General features: G+C 39.4%; 1 protein-coding gene across 3 annotated transcripts in view; it reads left to right on the forward strand.

The window, feature by feature from the left end:
• Positions 1–12,184: 12,184 nt before the first annotated feature.
• Kctd16 (potassium channel tetramerization domain containing 16) overlaps positions 12,185–18,559 on the forward strand; it is a 293,066-nt gene continuing 286,691 nt past the window's right edge. The window contains exons 1-2 of one of the 3 annotated variants that reach the window (XM_070036302.1): positions 12,185–12,266; positions 14,045–15,202. In XM_070036302.1, the coding sequence (XP_069892403.1) occupies positions 14,371–15,202 (832 nt within the window). In that variant the 5' untranslated portion in view covers positions 12,185–12,266; positions 14,045–14,370. Of the gene's footprint in view, positions 12,267–13,004; positions 13,674–13,983; positions 15,203–18,559 lie in introns of those variants that run through there. The other 2 variants (XM_070036301.1, XM_070036300.1) reach the window with 2 other exon arrangements.

Consider the following 18,559-nt stretch of genomic DNA (forward strand, 5'->3'; position numbering starts at 1 on the left):
ATCATAGATTAGGACTTCCAAAATGTGAGCCAAAATAAATCTTTTCTCTGTATAGGTTGATTATTTGTTATTTTAGTACAATGGAAGACAACGAATTCAGGGAGCAATCGAATGAGTTTTCATTTGGACAGTAGAAAGAGAGATGAGTATTCAATTTATAGAGAAGAAACACAAAGAAGATACTTGTGTTTTTTATTTTATTTTATTTGTGAACATACTGTACAGAGGGGTTACAATTACATGGGCAGGATAATGCGTACATTTCTTACCAAGCATTGCAGCCTCCTCCTTTTGTTTACCCTTCACGTCTTGACTTGAGTAAAGGTTACTAGTAAGTGCACATGAAGCTGTCCAGTGAGTACAATGATGTTCAGAAGAAATCAAGACTAAACATTTGTGTATTGGAGTGATTTGCATAGTGATGATGGTCTATCCATTCTGAAGTAGCTCAATGAAGAAGAGAGAGAAAAGGAACTTCTAAAATGTGCAGATTTTAACTTAAACATCTAGTATACAAGGGACTGTGCTGAGACAAGTTACATTTAACAAATGAAGAGTTAGGTCTGAGGCTCATAGAGCCAGACATGGTTGAAACTGATAATTTGACAAGTAAAATGTGTGTTATCCATACATAAGTAGTAGCACTGCCACAGGGTATGCTTTGACTTACTCCAAACAAGCTTTTTGTTTCTTGCTCTTTGAATGTATAAGTTCATAGTGATTGTTGGCCAAATTGGTGATGTGGCTTTTTCTATGTCTTCATTGAGCCAATATGTAAACAGTTTATTTTTTTGTGGGATGTGTATTAAAAAGGACATAAAGCCAGGTGTTGGTAGCTCACCCCTGTAATCCAAGCAACTCCAGAAGCTGAGAGCTGAGGATCGTTGTTTGAATCCACCCAGGGAGGGAAAGTCCATGGGATGCTTATTTCCAAGAAAAGATGGAAATAGGGCTGTGTCTCAAGTGATAGAGTGTTATCCTTGAGCAAAAAAGCTCAGAGAAAGCCACCAGGCCATGAATTCAAGAAATATATGTGAGATGCCAAGAGTTACATGTATGGAACCTTTAGTATGGGCTGGGTGGTGAACTAATCATTCATTAGATCTCAAACATCTCTAAAAGAAGTATACTTCTCATCCCTATTGTGTAAATTAAACCACTGTAGCTCATAGGTGATGTAAGCTTCCCATCTGGTTTATAATAGAACTGGGGTTCAGCTCTAACCCCCAAACTTCCTGGCTCCCAAGCTCACTCTTCTGTTCATCATGTCTCACTGCTTTGCTGTGTTGAAAACAATTGTTTTAGTACTTAAATTATGTAGTAGGTTTCTTTCCTTTTCTAGCTCAAACTTGTGAATAATTCATTTTTCAGCAATGAAAGTTAACCAAAATTGCTCAAAAGTTGTTCTTTTGTGCTGAACAAAACTAACTCTTGTTCTTCTGTTAGTTGTCTCATGTTATGCACTAGCCTTAAAGAACTATTGCTTACCCAAAGTGAACTTGCCCATATTCTCAGGATGTTCTTAATTATAGGGTTTTTCTGGGTAGCTAGAATAGAAATAGTGCTCAGAATCCTCCCCCACCTTCCTCCCCCAGACTGTTAACATGCCCCGTTTAAGTGTGGGAGATCTGCTTCTAGAATGCCTGCTTGAACTAGATTGGGGCTGCGTGTTGTGAGTGTTGTTTAGCATGATACCTGTGCGATATGCTGCTGATACCAGCCTTGAGAAATTGTCCTTTGTCTGTCAGCTGGTGTTATGATATTCCTCTGGTCAAGATGTCATCTATTTTTCCTTTACATTTTTCCATGTTGCATTGAGGCTTATATTGGCCTTCAATGCATCAAGGAATTTCTTTTTTGCTGTTAGTGGTGGTGGTCATGGGGCTTGAACTCTGGGCCTGGGTGCTGTCCCTCAGCTCTTCAGCTCAAGGCTAGCATTCTACCACATGAGTCACAGTGCTTCTTCTGGTTTTCTGGTGGTTTTTTGGAGATAAGAGTCTCAAGGATTTTCCTACTCGGGCTGGCTTTGAACTGTGATCCTCATATCTCAGCCTCCTGAGTAGCTAAGATTACAGGTGTGAGCCACCAGTGCCTGGCTCCTGACACTTTTTCCACAGTTACTTTCTCTAATCTATGACAAGTCCTATCCACTCTTCTCTTCCATCTCACTCACGTCTATCCACATCTCTCCACCCTCTCTGATGCTGCCAAGCCACAGTCCTGCTTCTTTTCTGTACTGCTGCCAACAAAGACAAATTGTCCTGTCCACTCCATAGCCTCTGTTGTCTTTTTTGGGTCTATTTCTCTGCCACAAACATGATGGGCTTTCTAAAATAGGAGTCATACTGTGACCATCCTCCACCTAAAGAATCTCTAACATCCAACAATGGTCTGCTGTTCAGGGGTTCTTAGACAATCTTTTTAGAGGCACTTCAAGCTGCTGCAGGAAAGCCTACTTATTTTACCATCCAGGACCTTCATTGATCTTTTGTACAATCCCCAAACTCTGGCTTTCCATCTTTTGCTGGTCATCTTGAACCAAAGAGTTCACTGGCATATAAGTAATGGCAGATCAAGGGACTTGGTGGAACACATAAACAGACTAGATAGGATCACTCAAATGGCTCTTAGTCTTAATTGGCTGAGATCCAAATATAAATTAGCCATATGATCTACTGCTGGAATGGATTTATATATAAAATATTTCTGAGATGGTTGGTCCCCTAAGGAATCAGCCTGGCCTACAGCAGTTCTAAAGAAATTCTAAATGAGTGCCTCTTATTTCATACCCAGGAAATGTATAGTGAAGCAAGATGGCATTTTTGTTGGTCCACTAATAATTTATTAAGGGGTGCTTTGTGCTAATCACAAAAAAGGACATTGGTTAGCGCTGAGTTTCTCATAGAAAAATACATATAGAATTAGTAGGTAAGCCTATTTAATTAAATTAATTATTAATGTATTTAAGTTCATAACTTTGATTATCCACAAGTATAGTTATTCTTTTAAGGAATGAATTTAGTGGAATTATGTCAATAGAAAATGTTTGATCTTTGACCCTTTTAGGAGTATTCTTGTTCATAGTCTCTTTTTGTTAAAAAATTTGTATTGTAAAGATGATGTACAGAGAGGGGTTACAGTTACATAAGTCAGGTAATGAATACATTTCTTTTTGACTCGTATCACCCTTCCCTTATTTTCTCCCATTTTTTCCTTCCTGATCCCCTCCCCATAAGTTGTATAGTTCATAGTCTCTTTCTTCCACTTTAGCTTCATCCTACATGGAGAACTGAATGATCTCTTCGCAGTGTGAACTAAGAGGTTGTTTTTGTTCAGCTAGCTTATTTCTCTGGGACCCAATCAAGTGAAACTATCCCTGGCAGTATGTAGAACCCAGTGTTTTGAGAAACAAACATATCAACCATCTTACATTCCCAACCAACTTCTTCTGACATGACCCTGTCAACTTTTTTTCTGGAAGATTCTGAGCATATCATTCTTGTTCCTGCAATGAAATTCAACCTGCATTAGTTAATTGGGTATCTTTCAGATGTTAAATCTTGTACTACCTACTGGGAGGTATTAGGTGAATATAAAAAGAACTCTGCTCATAGATTTCTCACAAATAATTTAAACCACCAAGCAAAAATATTTGGAGCATAGCTGCAATTCCCAGCCCTGGCCTCGCAAGTTCTTTGATAAAATGATCTTTATCCTTGAGTTAAATCTTTCCATTAATTATTTTTCTTTACCCCTGCATCTTCTTGTCCCTATTAGCAGATGCCACTGATATGATTCGTTTCAAACAGCAAGTATAACGTGTTTGGATTTTTACTTGTGGAAAATGCCCTTGCACAATAATTGCCACACAAAAATGACTGTACTAGATCACATTGCAAATTCATGTAAGATCTTTTGGCTAGGCCAGTCTCTTCACTGACTTTCCAACAATCATCATCCTTTGAACGGTTTCGCCACCTTCAGAGAGAGGAATGTGTGTTTTTCTTAGTGAACCCATTTTGACCCTCCAAACACAAATGTAATTAGAGTTCCCATGAGCCTCTCTTGCTTTTCTAGCAGGAAGAATAAGCTCTCAGAAAGAAAAGACCAATGACTGAATAGCATGGTGTCCTTCTTTCTACTCATGCACAAAACCCCTGAGGTAGGCAGAGAAATGGGTGGGGTGAGAGGATGGGGCCAAGTACAAATGTGATCATGTTGCCTGTTACTTATTGAACGCTTGCTACATGCCAAGCAATTGCAGAACATTAACTTGAAGGGCTGGGAAGTTGGCTCAGTGGTAGAGTGCTTGCCTCGCATGCATGAGGCCCTGGGTTCGATTCCTCAGCACTACATAAACAGAAAAAAAGCCGGAAGTGACACTGTGGTTCAAGTGCTAGCGCACTAGCCTTGAGCTAAAGAGCCCAGGAACAGTGCCCAGGCTCAGAGTTCAGGCCCCATGACCGACCAAAAAAAAAAAAAAGACATTAACTTGAATCTTTACATCAATACTGCAGAGTAGATTTTTTTTATTCCTAATATAGATTGTACATAGTGTAACCTCAGATAAGCAAAATGATTTGCTCCACATCATATGGACGTTTTCTACTCAATTAAAAAACACACTCCTTTTCTGTACAACTAGGAGTTTTCAACTCTATTTTCTATAAGCTGTTTCAGGAGGTTTAATAGATTCCATTTGTGCACATATGCAACTCTTTAAAAATTAAAATATTCTCTACATACGTTGAGATGTTAATGTAGTTCTGGTTGATTATATTTTTTAATGTTGAAATTTAACATTTAAGCTAATTCTATTCTATTTTATCTATAGACTATTTAGGAATGAAAAATAAAGTTGGCATATATACATATAATATGCACACATATATATGTCAACCAAAATAAGGAGTATGCCAATATGTATAATTTATATATATACATATATATGTATGTAAAAAAATCATCATACAGTGAATAATACAAAATGGTTAGAAAGACCATGGAGAAAGGATTGGCCAGGGGCAGAGATAGACCTAACTTAAAAAAAAAAAAAAGAACTTTTTCTAAAATAGTGAATGAATACTTACTGGAATAAATTGCTTAATAGGAATATTTTCTTTTTTTAGTATTTGCCAATTCATTTCAAGTAACAAAGTCAAGTGGGGCAGAGAAGCATATGCCTGTAAGCTTGTTTATTCTAGAGGGAAAGACAAGAAGACCATGCCTTTGAGGCTAGCCTTAGTTACAGAAAAAGAGAAATAGACCCTCTCTGGAAGAGAGAAAGTGAGGGAGAGTGAGTGAGTGTATGTGTGTGTGGGGGGGAGGGGGAGGTAGGGAGTGAGGGAGTGAGAGCGAGAGAGAAGCAAGAAATGAAAATACAGTCGGTATTTCTCATGGCTAGGCCATACTAATAAGATGACAATTTCAAAACACATGCATGCAAGTTGGATTTACTCAGCTTCATTACCAAATTCAATACATCTAACTTTGAGCATTTGCCCCAGTATGCTTCCATAGTTTGAAGAGAAGTTTTAAATGTGAATTCCAGCTATAGTGACTACAGAAATGTGTACTTTCCTTTACAGATACAAACCCCTCCCAAACTTTGTACTCCACTATTACATTCAATGATGTTGCATTCTGATCTAAAGAGCGGTATTTATTTTTCACAGCTGTGTATCTTTTAAAAAGAGATTAGATCTCAAAATGATAGTTGACTTGGTAGAATGTTCTTCTGTAGACTTCTATTTACAGGCACCATGGTGATACAAACTGCTTTTGCTTTCATTGGTATTTGATAACAGTGGAGTTTAAGAGTATTTTCAGGGAGACCAGGAGAGAAATGACTAGACTAAATGGTTGCTATTATCCTGAACTTTCAGCTGGATCTGAGGCTACAGTGGGTGACCTCAAAGGATTCCCCTCCTCCATCTTTAAGATGCCACAAATCTCCTCCGAATTCCCCATTGTAAGGCATTACAAGAACAAGAAAAATAGCTTGTTTGTTAGTTCAATCCTTTGTTTCTTACCTGGCAATTTCCTGCCTAGGATGTCTTTGTCATCAGTCACAGGATCTCTTTAAAATGAGACAGCTTTATTTTATAGAGGAAAGCAGAGGCTACCTGAGGTTAAGTGCCTTGTCCAAATCCAAAGTGAACTCTGGGAGACGAAGAACTGCATTGTAGCATCAAACATATTCAGGGAAATAAAGGCAATTAATGGTCAAGAATCCATGACTTCTAAATCATTTTTTCCAAGGGATGATTTTCAGTTTAGTATGTACTCGCATGGGATTTTTGGAATTCTGAGATTAAATCCAATTCAGATTGAAATATCAACTACTGAGAGCTAAGAGCAGATATAAGAGAGGCATTAAATAAATCCATATCAAATAAATGGATGAGTACTAGTGAAGTAAAAAAATTGTGGCAAAAAGTGAGTGGAATTTTTATTTTTAATCATTGGGGCACTGATTATTTGCAGTTGCCTATTCTATTGCTCTGTCTCCTTCCCTGACCCCAGAACTCTTCTTTTTATGTTTTTTTTTTTAAATTGTGAAAATATCGTACAGAGGGATTACAATCACATGGGCATGGGTGAGGTTATCAAGTATTGTTGCCTCCTTTGTTTCCCCTTCTCATCCCTTCTCATCTCCCTCATTCCCCCGCTGCCCCCCCCCCGCCAAAGTTGTAAAGTTTGTTTTTCGACATAACGTCTTGTACATCTCATTGTTGCAATGGGTCCACCTGTATCCCTGTTTTAACAATTTGTTTTTTCCCTTCCCCTCCACAAAGTATACCAACATCAAATACAGTGAAAACAGGGGTTATACTGTGGGGGAGGGACATACAAAGCAACAAAGAAATCATCTTATAAATATGTTAGAAAAAATTGCAAGAAATAAAAACCATTTGAATCCTTATCTTGGGGTTCATTTCGCCTAACATCAACTTATCTGACCTTTTCTGCTTGTCCCAGACATATACTAGTTATTGCAAATAAGGGAAACCATGGGACCTATGTTTCTTTGGGCCTGGCTTACTTCACTTAATATAATTTTTTCCAAGTCTTTCCATTTCCTAACAAATGGGCCAATGTCATTCTTTCTGATCGAGGCATAGAATTCCATTGTGTATATACCACATTTTCTTGATTCATTCATCTACTGAGGGGCATCTGGGTTGTTTCCATATCTTAGCTATGGCAAATAATGCTGCAATAAGCATAGTCATGCTGGTAGCTTTAGTATGATCTTGTTTGTGATCATTTGGGTAAATGCCCAAAAGTGGGATTGTTGGGTTATAGGGGAGCTCTATGTGGAGTCTTTTGAGGAACCTCTATAGTACTTTCCAAAGTGGTTGAACAAGTTTACACTCCCACCAACAATGCAGTAAAGTTCTCTTCTGTCCACATCCCCTCCTGCATCTGTTGTTATTAGAGTTCTTGATTATAGCCATTCTAACTAGGGTGAGGTGGTATCTCAATAAATAAGTGGGCTAAAGACTTAAAAAGAAACTTCTCTGAAGAGGAAAGAAGGATGGCCAATATTTAAAGAAATGCTCAACCTCCAGCCATAAAAGAAATGCAAATCAAAACAACATTGAGATACCACCCCAGAACTCTTCTAACGTTAACAAACCCATTTCCATTTCCTTGAAATTCCATATTGGGGAGAGCAAAGATCTCAAAAGCATAACTTGCTTTAGTCTGAGCATCCTTTGTATTTTCTTTGTGTTTCTAATGGGGTTGCACAACAACAAATGTAACTACTTTTTATGATGTTATGAATACCGATGGCATTTATTAAACATCCACAAAGAGCCACAGGGTGGACCTGAGGATACTTACATATACTATAATGTTTAATATGCACAGCACACCTGGGAGGACTTCTTAATGCCATCATATCCTCGATGGAAGATACAGAGTTACCTGCCCAAGTTATACAAGGATCCCCAACTGGCAAGGCTAAAGGAGGGCTAATGACTGTGGTGAGGATTAGATGGTTGGCCTTTGTAAACAGCAGCTATTAGGATGACAGGAGCACATAACACAACAAGCACACAGTATCTTGGCATGGGTACATTTATGAGGTCAATTCCCTCCCTGAGAGCAAAGCCAGTCAGCATGGAAGCTCTCTCTGCTCCTCTGGAGAAGAATTTTAAAGGCATTAGGTATGAGATGTGGGATTTCAGTCTACCAAAATTGAAACGGTCATTTTGAGACTATCACCTTTAATATTTAACTCTAGGGTGTGTCTGAATGGATGAAGCAGGAAACACAGGCTAGGATGCATGCACTCATTTTTTTTCCTTCATAATTTCCCTAACATAGGTCTTAATTGCTATATGCTGGAATATGACAAAGAACTTGTGCTTAGCTTCACAGGAATCTGTTACTGTCTGTTGTTCAGCCTTTAGGCTGCATGTGTCATCCTACAGCGTTTCAGAGGATGCCTGCCAGAAAAGAACAATAACACCAGTGGTGTTATCTGCTGACAGGAAGGACAGGAATACACTTATGGCCTCCACTTGGCTTCCTGCCTCCCGTTAAGGCACCAAGCAGCAGGGCTTCCTGACAACCTCCCTGAGACACACTCGCTTACTCTAGCACTATTGAAATCACTCAGGACAGTGTATTGCTGTGTTTCCTTCAAGCTTTTTAACTTTCTAAAGCTCACTTTTCATTTGTTTGTGTCCCTGAGGCTAAAGGAATGAAGAATATTATACATCAGGGGAGGTATCTTGAGGTGTATAGATCCCAACATGGTTAGGCTTCACGCTGATCTCAGAGCCTTATCTCTCAAAAGGCCAGAGATCTCATTTTGAAATCTTAATGTTGTATGTAGATGAAAAAGATAGATATTCCCAGAGTAGGCATGGCGACACATACCTGTAATCCCAGCTAGTTGGTAAACAGAGTTTGGAGGATTGTGGTTCAGGGTCGACTTGGGCAAAAAGCTAGTGAGATTTTATCTCAACAAACAAGTAGAACCAATAGTGGTTCATGCCTTTCATCTAAACTATGTGAGAGGCAAAAATAGTGGAATCTTGGTATAAGTCTAGCTCCTGGAAAAACAACAACAACAACAACAACAAAAACAAACAAACAAACAAAAAAGCTCTCTTGAGTCCCTACCTGAAAACTATCTAAAGTAAAAAGAACTGGATGTGTGGCTCAAGTTGTAGTGATTGCCTAGCAAATGCAAAGCCTTGATTTTGACCCTACCACTTCCATAAAAGGTAGATATTCCCAAAGGGATTTAGCAAACAGTGGTTTATTATCAACTGTTTATTTAATAAAAGAATACTTATTACAAAACAATATAACATTCACCATGTTGCAAGTGGTACAGGTAATTACGTCATGAACCACAGTATTTAGTTGTATCTTGAGCATTTTGTCCTTTAATCCTCAGAGTTAGTCTCAGAGTGTGTGTATGTAATCTCATTTCAAAAAGGGCTCTGGGTCCCTCCATTCCTGTTTTTTTAAATCTCTTCCTGTTCTGATATAGAATGCAAACTTCTATGCTTTGTGTTTGTTTTCCATGATTTATCTGTTTTCCGATAAACATGTGTACCTACAGACGGAAAAACTATTTACTAGTCATCCATCTTTCAGAGGACTAATATCCAGGATATATAAAACTCAAAAATATGTAACAACAAAAAGCAAATAAACCAATCAATAAACAGGCAAATGATCTACAAGACTGTTCTCAAAGGAAATAACCAATAGATGGCTGAAAGAAATGCTCAACGTCTTTACCTATCAGGGAAGCAAAGTCCAAACTTACACTGAGATGCCATCTACTTAATCAATAAACAGGCAAATGAATTGTGCAGATACTTTTCAAATGAAAATCATAAAACCATGTTGAGATTTTACCCAACCCCAGTCAGTATAGTTATCAAGAAAAAAAGAGTCAACAAAAATGTTGGTGATAATGTAGGAAGGAACAAAGAAACCCTTATACACTATTTGTGGAAATATAAATTCTTCCAGCTGCTATGGAAACCAGTATGGAGGTTTCTCAAAAACTTACAAGTAGAATTGCTATGTGATCTACTTTTACCACCACTTCTGGCTATATTCTGGAAATAAAGCCATCATAAAATAAAAACATCAACATACCCACATGTATTGTGGCACTGTTCACAATAGCCAAGGTACGAATTCAGCCTTGGTGCCTGTGAATAAAGGAATGATAAAGAAAATATGATATATAAGCACAATGGCATTTTATTCAGCCACAAAAGAAGATTAATGTCATTGCAGGGAAATGGATGGAACTAGAAGTCATAATGTTAGTGAAATAAAGCATAGGAAATAAGGATTGCATATTTTCTCCAATATGAGGAAATAGAATGAAAAAGATAAAGTAGTAGAAAGACTACTAGGGAAAAATAAGGAGGCAAGGGGGAGGGGAAAGCTTGTAAGGGTGAACGAGGGTAATTGGGAGGGTAGATACAACTGAAACATAATACATGCATATATAAATATGTTCAGTGAATCTGCATTAACAATTTTAAAGAGAACTACTTGTCTCAAGAATAACTTGTCCAGCTGGGAGCTGGTGGATCACACATGTAATCCTAGCTACTCAAGAGGCTGAGATCTGAGGATTGCAGTTTGAAGCCAGCCCAGGCAGGAAAGTCCATCAGACTTTTATCCAATTAATAACAGAAAAAGCTGGAAGTGGCACTGTTGCTTAAGTGGTAGAGTGCTAACCTTGAGCAGAGGAGCTCAGGGACTGCCCAGGCCAAGAGTTCAATCCTCAGGACTGGCAAAAATAAATAAATAAGTAAATATAATAATGATAATAATAATAATAATAATAATAATAATAATAATAATAATAATAATAATAATAATCACCAGATAACTGAACAACACTCGGAATACTAAATTTTCCAACTTTGGAATATTCTTTTAACTTGTAGTACCTTTTAGCCTTGTAACTTATGCTATGAGAAACTTTCTAGTGACTTGTTTGAATTTAAGAATTCATATGATAATATTGAGATTTTTCTTATTTTCTCTTTTTTCTCTCCATGCATAGTCTAGAAGATTTATGGTTAAAATTGGATTGTATTAGGTTGAATAGTCAGTAATCAAAACTTGCTCTGCTATTCTACCCCTGTGTGACCTTAGGAAATACTATTCTGCTCCATTCTTCATTTTCTGCAAATCTTACATTGGATGGTTCTATTTCTGAAGCCTTTTTTAGGGTTAGATCTTACTCTCTTTAGCCACCTCCTCCCAAATTATTCACAAAATATTTTAATACCTGAACTCCAAAGCTATTGTGATAGCATACTAGCCAACTCTCATACAAATAAAACATTTGCTTACTTTGCAACCCCAAGCAACACATAATTTAGCACAGATTCAGATTTATCTTTTTATTGACCTGCTGGCAACGAGATGCTTATTTTGTTGTCATGGTGAACTGTGCATACAAAATAAACTCAAATCACTATTTAAAAGGAAAAAAAAAAAACTTGAAAAAGCTAGGTGCCTTATACAGAGTGCACTGGTCTAACACTAGATGGCAGTATAAGTGCATCACAACACAAACATTTCCATGATCAGCCTAACATTAAAGTCTTAGTGATTGATGCTAGAACAGGTTAATGCCTTAAAAAAAAAAAAAAATCAAATATAATCAGGTTTTGGAGTGTTAGATAATACTTTGAATGTGTAAGGTTACTGATTGAAATAAAAGATTATTTCAAAAAAGTAATTAATTTACCCTACTGTTGAAGATATTTTTAAGCTAGTTCTTGGGGCCAGGAGTTGGCAATAGACACATGTATCTCATCAAATGTATCTCATCCACATGTTCCCCTACATTTATGTTTTTTAATTTTAAAAATAGCAATTGTTTTGGATGGAGTGTTCCTTCCACATATTATTCATTGATGAAGTACTATATTCTTATCAGGGATGTGAGCCCTAGGGCTCTAGGGTTTCCAAGGGGGAAATGGCCGACTTACAGTAAGCTATTGGCTGGGCCATTATTGACTGGCAGACTCAACTGGAAGCACTTTGTTAGTGGATTAGTTGCCCTGGAAATGCCTTCCTGAAACTCTTAATGATGCACTTAAGGGAGCCCTGCGGGACAGGAGTAAAATGTCTCTTAGCAGGCGTGTCTTCCACCGGTGTCCTCCAGGGGTGGCCTGGGAGGGGGCAGGCGGTGTCCGGAGATGCTCAGTAAGGAAACAGCCCTGGAAAAGGTGGCAGGTAGCAACCCCTTACAGGTAAGCCAAGGTAACGATTCGCTTTTTACAGGCTGCGAGCTTTCAATGGGTGCCAATGCTTCATTATTCATTTTGAGAGAGTATTATTCATTTCTGCCTGTGTATATTTGTTTATTTGCCGGGGTGTGGGTGCGGGGGGAGGTGGTGGAACGTTTTTAATTTTTAATTTTTTAGAAGAATAAAAAAAAGAGCATTTGAGTGGCTATGACTTTAATCCATTTGAGACCATTAGTTTAATAATAATAATAAAAAAAGAGTTGGATGTGTGTGGGGGGGAGGGGGGTGAACATACTTGGTAGATTGAATATTGGGTCTTTTCTAGTGGGACTTAAAAGAAGGGTTTCTTCTAGGAGCAATGTGTCCTTCAGCAGAAATGCAGTGGAGGTAAAAAGATCTTGTTTGAAGATCTGGGGTGGACCCTCATTGGGAGTGGAGGGGTGGAGGAGGGGAAGATTGGTTGGGGATCAGGGCAAAGTAAAGAAACTCCAGGCTCCAGGACAGGACAGGGCAGGACAGGACAGGAAAGGAGGGAGGCGATGCGGCTGCACAGCGAGGCATCCTAACCCCGGAGCGAGGAGCAAGCGCCTGGAAGTGGTCCGCACCTCTGGAGCTCTGCTTCCCTGTCCCTGTCAGTCCCAGCAACCTGTCAGCAAGGAGGACGTGACTCGCGCTGCCTCCGCTTTCTCCCAGCCATATTCCTTTAAGATGATGTAATAGTCATTTCCCTGGATGGTTTCTTCCCTGCACTGCTGAAACATACAGCATCCGAACTGCTCTGGAAAACTGTGGAACCACCCAGCTCCGCGCCTGGCAGCAGCGCCCCAAACCCCTCGCCGGCATCTCCAGCAGTGCCGTGGCTTCGCACCGGGCTCCCGCCGGGCTGGGAACATGGGGGCCTCTTTGCCCTTGCCGGCAGGTGGGGTGACTACTTGGCACCCCAGCCTGGAGAATCTGTCCGTCTTTCTGCTTTCTCTTTTCTGAAAAGCTGCTAAGTCCCCGTACCTCTCGCAACTCTTCTTCCTGTGAAGGATTCTTTCGCAAGGCTTGGATATTTTTGTGTTGTTGTTGTTTTTCTGCATAAGCTTTTGGGTGACTGTTTGGCTCTGCTTTACTTCTTCCAGCCTCTTCGCTCCTTGACGGTTTAACTTTCTTGCGACTTGTTTGGCACTCGGGTTTGGGAGTGATTGCATACACACAGCTATCGATACACTTCTTAGATATAAATGCATGCACATCTAGAATTATTCTGGTCCAAGTGCACAATCTCACGGGCGCACTTTTCGTGTATACTCCTGTCCTTTACCTGTTTGGGATTGGACAAGATCCCATTTGACGAGACTCTGTGTGGCTCTGGATTCTGATTGCTTTGCAAATGGTTACCAGAACTGGCCTTCACCATTCATTAAGGTAAGCCCGAGACTTACTGCTTTTCCTGTCCTGCTGAGAAAACAAATCTCCCTTTCGAAGCTGGAAATTTGCCTAGTTCTTTTTTATGTACAATTATGAATCGGGATGTTTTTAATACTAATGACTGGAGACAGATGCTCAGGGATAAATACAGAGACACAAAATAGTCGGAAGAGAAGCTACAATTTAGTTCAGGAATGGCAGAAATCAGTAGTTTCGGGGCTGTTTATGTAAAATAATCTCTTCCTCCTTTCCCTTCTTTTCCTCCCCCCCCCCCCCGCCCCCACCTCCTTCTCTCTTCTCTTTCCAGAGGTCTCTGTTTTTCTGACTCATTCTGGGTTTGGAGAAATAATTTTGCTCTTTTCCCTCAGAGGGACCTTTGAGTACCTGGGGATTTGGCCTGCCTTTGCCTGCTGAGCCCGATGGAAGGTCAGATGTAGAAGAGTTGATGACATTCTGTGAAGTAAGAGCTTATCACCAGCCTGGGTCCAAACTACATTTTCAGCATCACTTCACCTGTGGACTCTTCTAAATTTTCCTTTATTGGGGAATTAACAAACAAAGAAACAAACCTGGGGCAAGGCCATTTTAGCAGGTAAGGATCATTTTTTTCCCTCGCTTGCAAATTGATGCAAAAGATAAAGCTGTGACTCCACTGGACTGATCCTTTAAAGACCAAGAGAAGAAGAAAAGGACAATGGCTCTGAGTGGAAACTGTACTCGTTATTACCCCCGAGAACAAGGGACCACAATTCCAAACTCCTTCCCTGAAGTTATAGAACTGAATGTTGGGGGTCAAGTGTACTTCACACGCCATTCCACACTAATAAGCATCTCTCATTCCCTCCTGTGGAAAATGTTTTCCCCAAAGAGAGACATGGCTAACGATCTAGCCAAGGACTCCAAGGGAAGGTTTTTCATTGACAGAGATGGATTCTTGTTCCGTTATATTCTGGACTATCTCAGGGACAGGCAGGTGGTCCTGCCTGATCACTTTCCAGAAAGAGGAAGACTGAAAAGGGAAGCTGAGTACTTCCAACTTCCAGACCTGGTCAAACTCCTGACCCCTGATGAAATCAAGCAAAGCCCGGATGAATTTTGCCACAGTGACTTTGAAGATGCCTCCCAAGGGAGTGACCCAAGGATCTGTCCCCCTTCCTCTCTCATGCCTGCTGACCGCAAATGGGGTTTTATTACTGTGGGTTACAGGGGCTCCTGCACATTGGGAAGAGAGGGGCAAGCCGATGCCAAGTTTCGGAGAGTTCCCCGGATTTTAGTTTGTGGAAGAATTTCCTTGGCAAAGGAAGTCTTTGGAGAAACTTTGAATGAAAGCAGAGACCCTGACAGAGCACCAGAAAGATACACGTCCAGATTTTATCTCAAATTCAAGCATCTGGAAAGGGCTTTTGATATGTTATCAGAGTGTGGATTCCACATGGTGGCCTGTAACTCATCAGTGACAGCGTCTTTTGTCAACCAGTATACTGATGACAAGATCTGGTCCAGCTACACTGAATATGTCTTCTACCGTAAGTACAAAGGATTCCATTTGTTTTTGTGTGTATCTGTTCTCTTCACAGTTGTGGACAGTCCGCATGCATTGTCAGTATCTAAGGAATACAGCTTGTGAGTGCTGTAACTCTTCTATCGTAGCTTGAGTACTAGAGGTTATCATTCAGCTCTCGTGACTTACGGAAGCAACTTTTATCTATTTTCCCAATGAAGTCACAGGATAGTCAAGCATTTTTTGAAATCTCAAGGTGCAAATGTTATTGCTGTAGAGAATATGTGGAATGAAAATGCCCATGTGTGTCTTTTGTCAGATATTGAATTTTGAAGACAAGGCAGATGATGACAGCTTGGCTATTGGTCTGTGGAGTTTGGTAGAATCAGAACGGATGACAGACTACTCTTAGACTTTGCAGCCAAACTCTGGGGGTCTATTAAGCTGGCTGCTAACGATCTGTATTCGTGAGGAGCTTGCAGAACACAAATGTTGCTCTGAATGATGTGGTCTTGGCTAGATGGCAGTGCAGACTGCTGGAAGCTCCCCCCCACTCCAATCTGAAAGTCACTGCTATGAGCTTTATGGATCTGCTGTTTGGTTCTTTTACATGTTGTACTGAGACTTGAGTTGCAGGGCAGACGTGATTAAGCCAAACTTTGATAAAGATCTGTCTAAAAGGAGCTAGCTCCTTGAGAATTGTCAAGCACATCCAAACACCTTCAGATAGCAGGGGTGGTAGAATTACTGACATAAAAGGAAACTAGGGTGGGGGACATGAAAGGATCTTACTACTGTCTTTTAAGTGGGGTTCTGTATAAATGAAGAGTTAGGTTGTATACTATCTTGCTCTTCTTTGTAAACCCATTATTTTCAAACTGGGAACTTTAGTCAGTGATCTCTGAAGGAAGAGCAGCAGTAAATCAGCCTGTACTATTTGCTGTTTAACTGCTGAATTTGAACAGGGCCAGGAGTTGGTGGTAATAAAATCCAGTAGGAATCATTTTCCATGGCTAGCATTCAATATCCTGTCTTTTTACGTTAATACAAAATTTCAAATTCAGGATTAAAATATCAACCTTTTTTAAAACATAAAAGTATACTGAATTTCTTGGACTGGTTTTAACCTACAGTTGTATAGTTCATTTGAAGATGGTGCTAAAAATCTTGGTAGAAGGAACAGTGGGAAGCAGAGTTACTGTGAACTGGGCTATCACATTTTTTGGTTTGTACAAGTGGGAACACATGGGTTATATAAACAAGATAGCCTGTGGAGAAAAATTAAATCAGTTTAGGAGCATACTAGTGTTTGATAACAAATATTACTTGGCCTGTGACCCTATTTGCAGCCTTTATAATCTATATCTTCCTGTTGACCAGAGTTTAGTCACCAGATACTACTTTCTTCCATCTGGCAAATTTCCCATGAGGCCAGAGATAGGACTCTGGCTTTTCCACCTTCTATAAAGGAAATGCAACTATTTGCAATTCTGTAGCACAAATACCTTCTCAACTTTTGAGTAAAATGCATCTTAGAGATAGGTAAATGTAAGTTATGAATTTTTTTGTTTCTCAGTTTTTTTTGTTTCTCATTTTGTGCAAAACATCCAGAGCTAAGTGTTAACTCTTCCTCTGTCTTAGGACCAATAAAACTGACATCTGGCTTTCCAGGGTACATAACAGCCTCCATGCAGCTGCTTAGCTATAATTATTTAATTAGAAGCTGCCAACTGTGCCTATATAAGCATTAATTCATCAAGCTGTTATGCTTGGGTTAATGGGCTAAAACCATGGGAGGTGCTCTAAAACAGGGAGTTGACTGCATGCAATGGTGCTTTTCTCTGAAGAACTTGGACTTCCTCCTGAGCTGGGGTGGGAAAATACACACACACACACACACACACACACACACACACACACACACACACACACACACACACACACACACACACACACACACACACACACACACACACCCTTCTTAGATTCAAGCAATTAATTCTTAGAAATCAGACTCAAAACTTAGGAAAACTTAGGAATAGTGCAAAGTCACTTTGTCTGAATGTACATCATAGTTTAAAAAAAAAAGGACAAGAAATTACTGAACTGTACATAGTAGTTTGCATTTTGTTGTTGTTGTTGTTGTTGTTGGTCATGAAGCTTGAAATCTGGGCCTGCCCACTGTCCCTGAGCTCTTCAGCTCAAGGCTAGCACTCCACCATTTGAGCCACAGTGCCACTTCCGGTTTTCTAGTGGTTTATGGGAGATAAGAGTCTCACAGACTTTCCTGCTTGGGCTGGCTTTGAATCACAATGCTCAGACCTCAACCTCCTGAGTAGCTAGATTACAGGCGTGAACCATTGGCACCTGGCTTAGACTGTTACCTCATTAATTTTCTTGTAGAACTGGAATTATGCACCAACATGAGTTAAACCTAAGTGAATGTTTTGTTCATGGAGACCTATGAACAATGAAAAAGTCTACACCTGTTTTCATGTGTTTAAGAGTAAGAACTTGCTTATCTGCATCACTTACACATTAGAAATGACATGTAAAATGCTATAGGTGAATATGAATATTATAGGAACATAAAAAAGAAAACCCTGTTACAGTTGCCTCACAAAATATTTAGAGATGTCTTTGTTTTTCTTTAAAAATAAGAAGAAGATAACTTTTCACATTTCCCATCAAATTGGCTAAATAATACTTCAGGAAGAAGGTAATAGTATAAACATCAGACAGCTCCTCTTGCTTCACCTCTAAATAAAGTGAGAATTAAGTAATTCAGAAAAGACAAGTCCTGTTTTTGAACCAGATGCTCAATGATCACTGAATCACTTGGCAAGAAAATCACAGGTGCATGGAAGCAAATGGATCCTCTATTTCTAGAGCATTTCCTAAAGCCCAAGGGAGTGGAAAGATTGTTCTCCTTTGAGGAGAATTATGCATGGTGCTTAAGCTTAGTCATGAGTGAGTTACCTTGGATTAATAATAGAAAACATCCTAATTCAAGGGTATTTGCATCTAATAAGTCCCTCATAAGTAGAGACATCAATTCATGTGATAACTAGTTCAAAACACATATTATGAGGCCTGTGACTTACAGAAATGGATATTGTTTTGTCATCTTTCCCGTAGGTGCTTTTCATAGGTGCTTTTTTCACTTTTATTTTTTTTTCTTAAATTTACAAAGTTACAGCTACCAAAGTCCTTGCATGTCTTGACATACACAACATATGTCTTTAGATCTTATGCTTAAGATAAGGTGCTGGCAAAAAGTAGATTGGAAAATCATTTCCCATTTAGAATTCAGGTGTTTGATCTGGGATTGGAAAGAAATATAGGGTTATGTCCAGTGTGAATAATTTTCCCAAGACTGACC

The sequence above is a fragment of the Dipodomys merriami genome, unplaced genomic scaffold (assembly GCF_024711535.1).
Source record: "Dipodomys merriami isolate MVZ:Mamm:240054 unplaced genomic scaffold, mDipMer1.0.p SCAF_27, whole genome shotgun sequence".
In the NCBI taxonomy this organism is placed as follows: Eukaryota; Metazoa; Chordata; class Mammalia; order Rodentia; family Heteromyidae; genus Dipodomys; species Dipodomys merriami.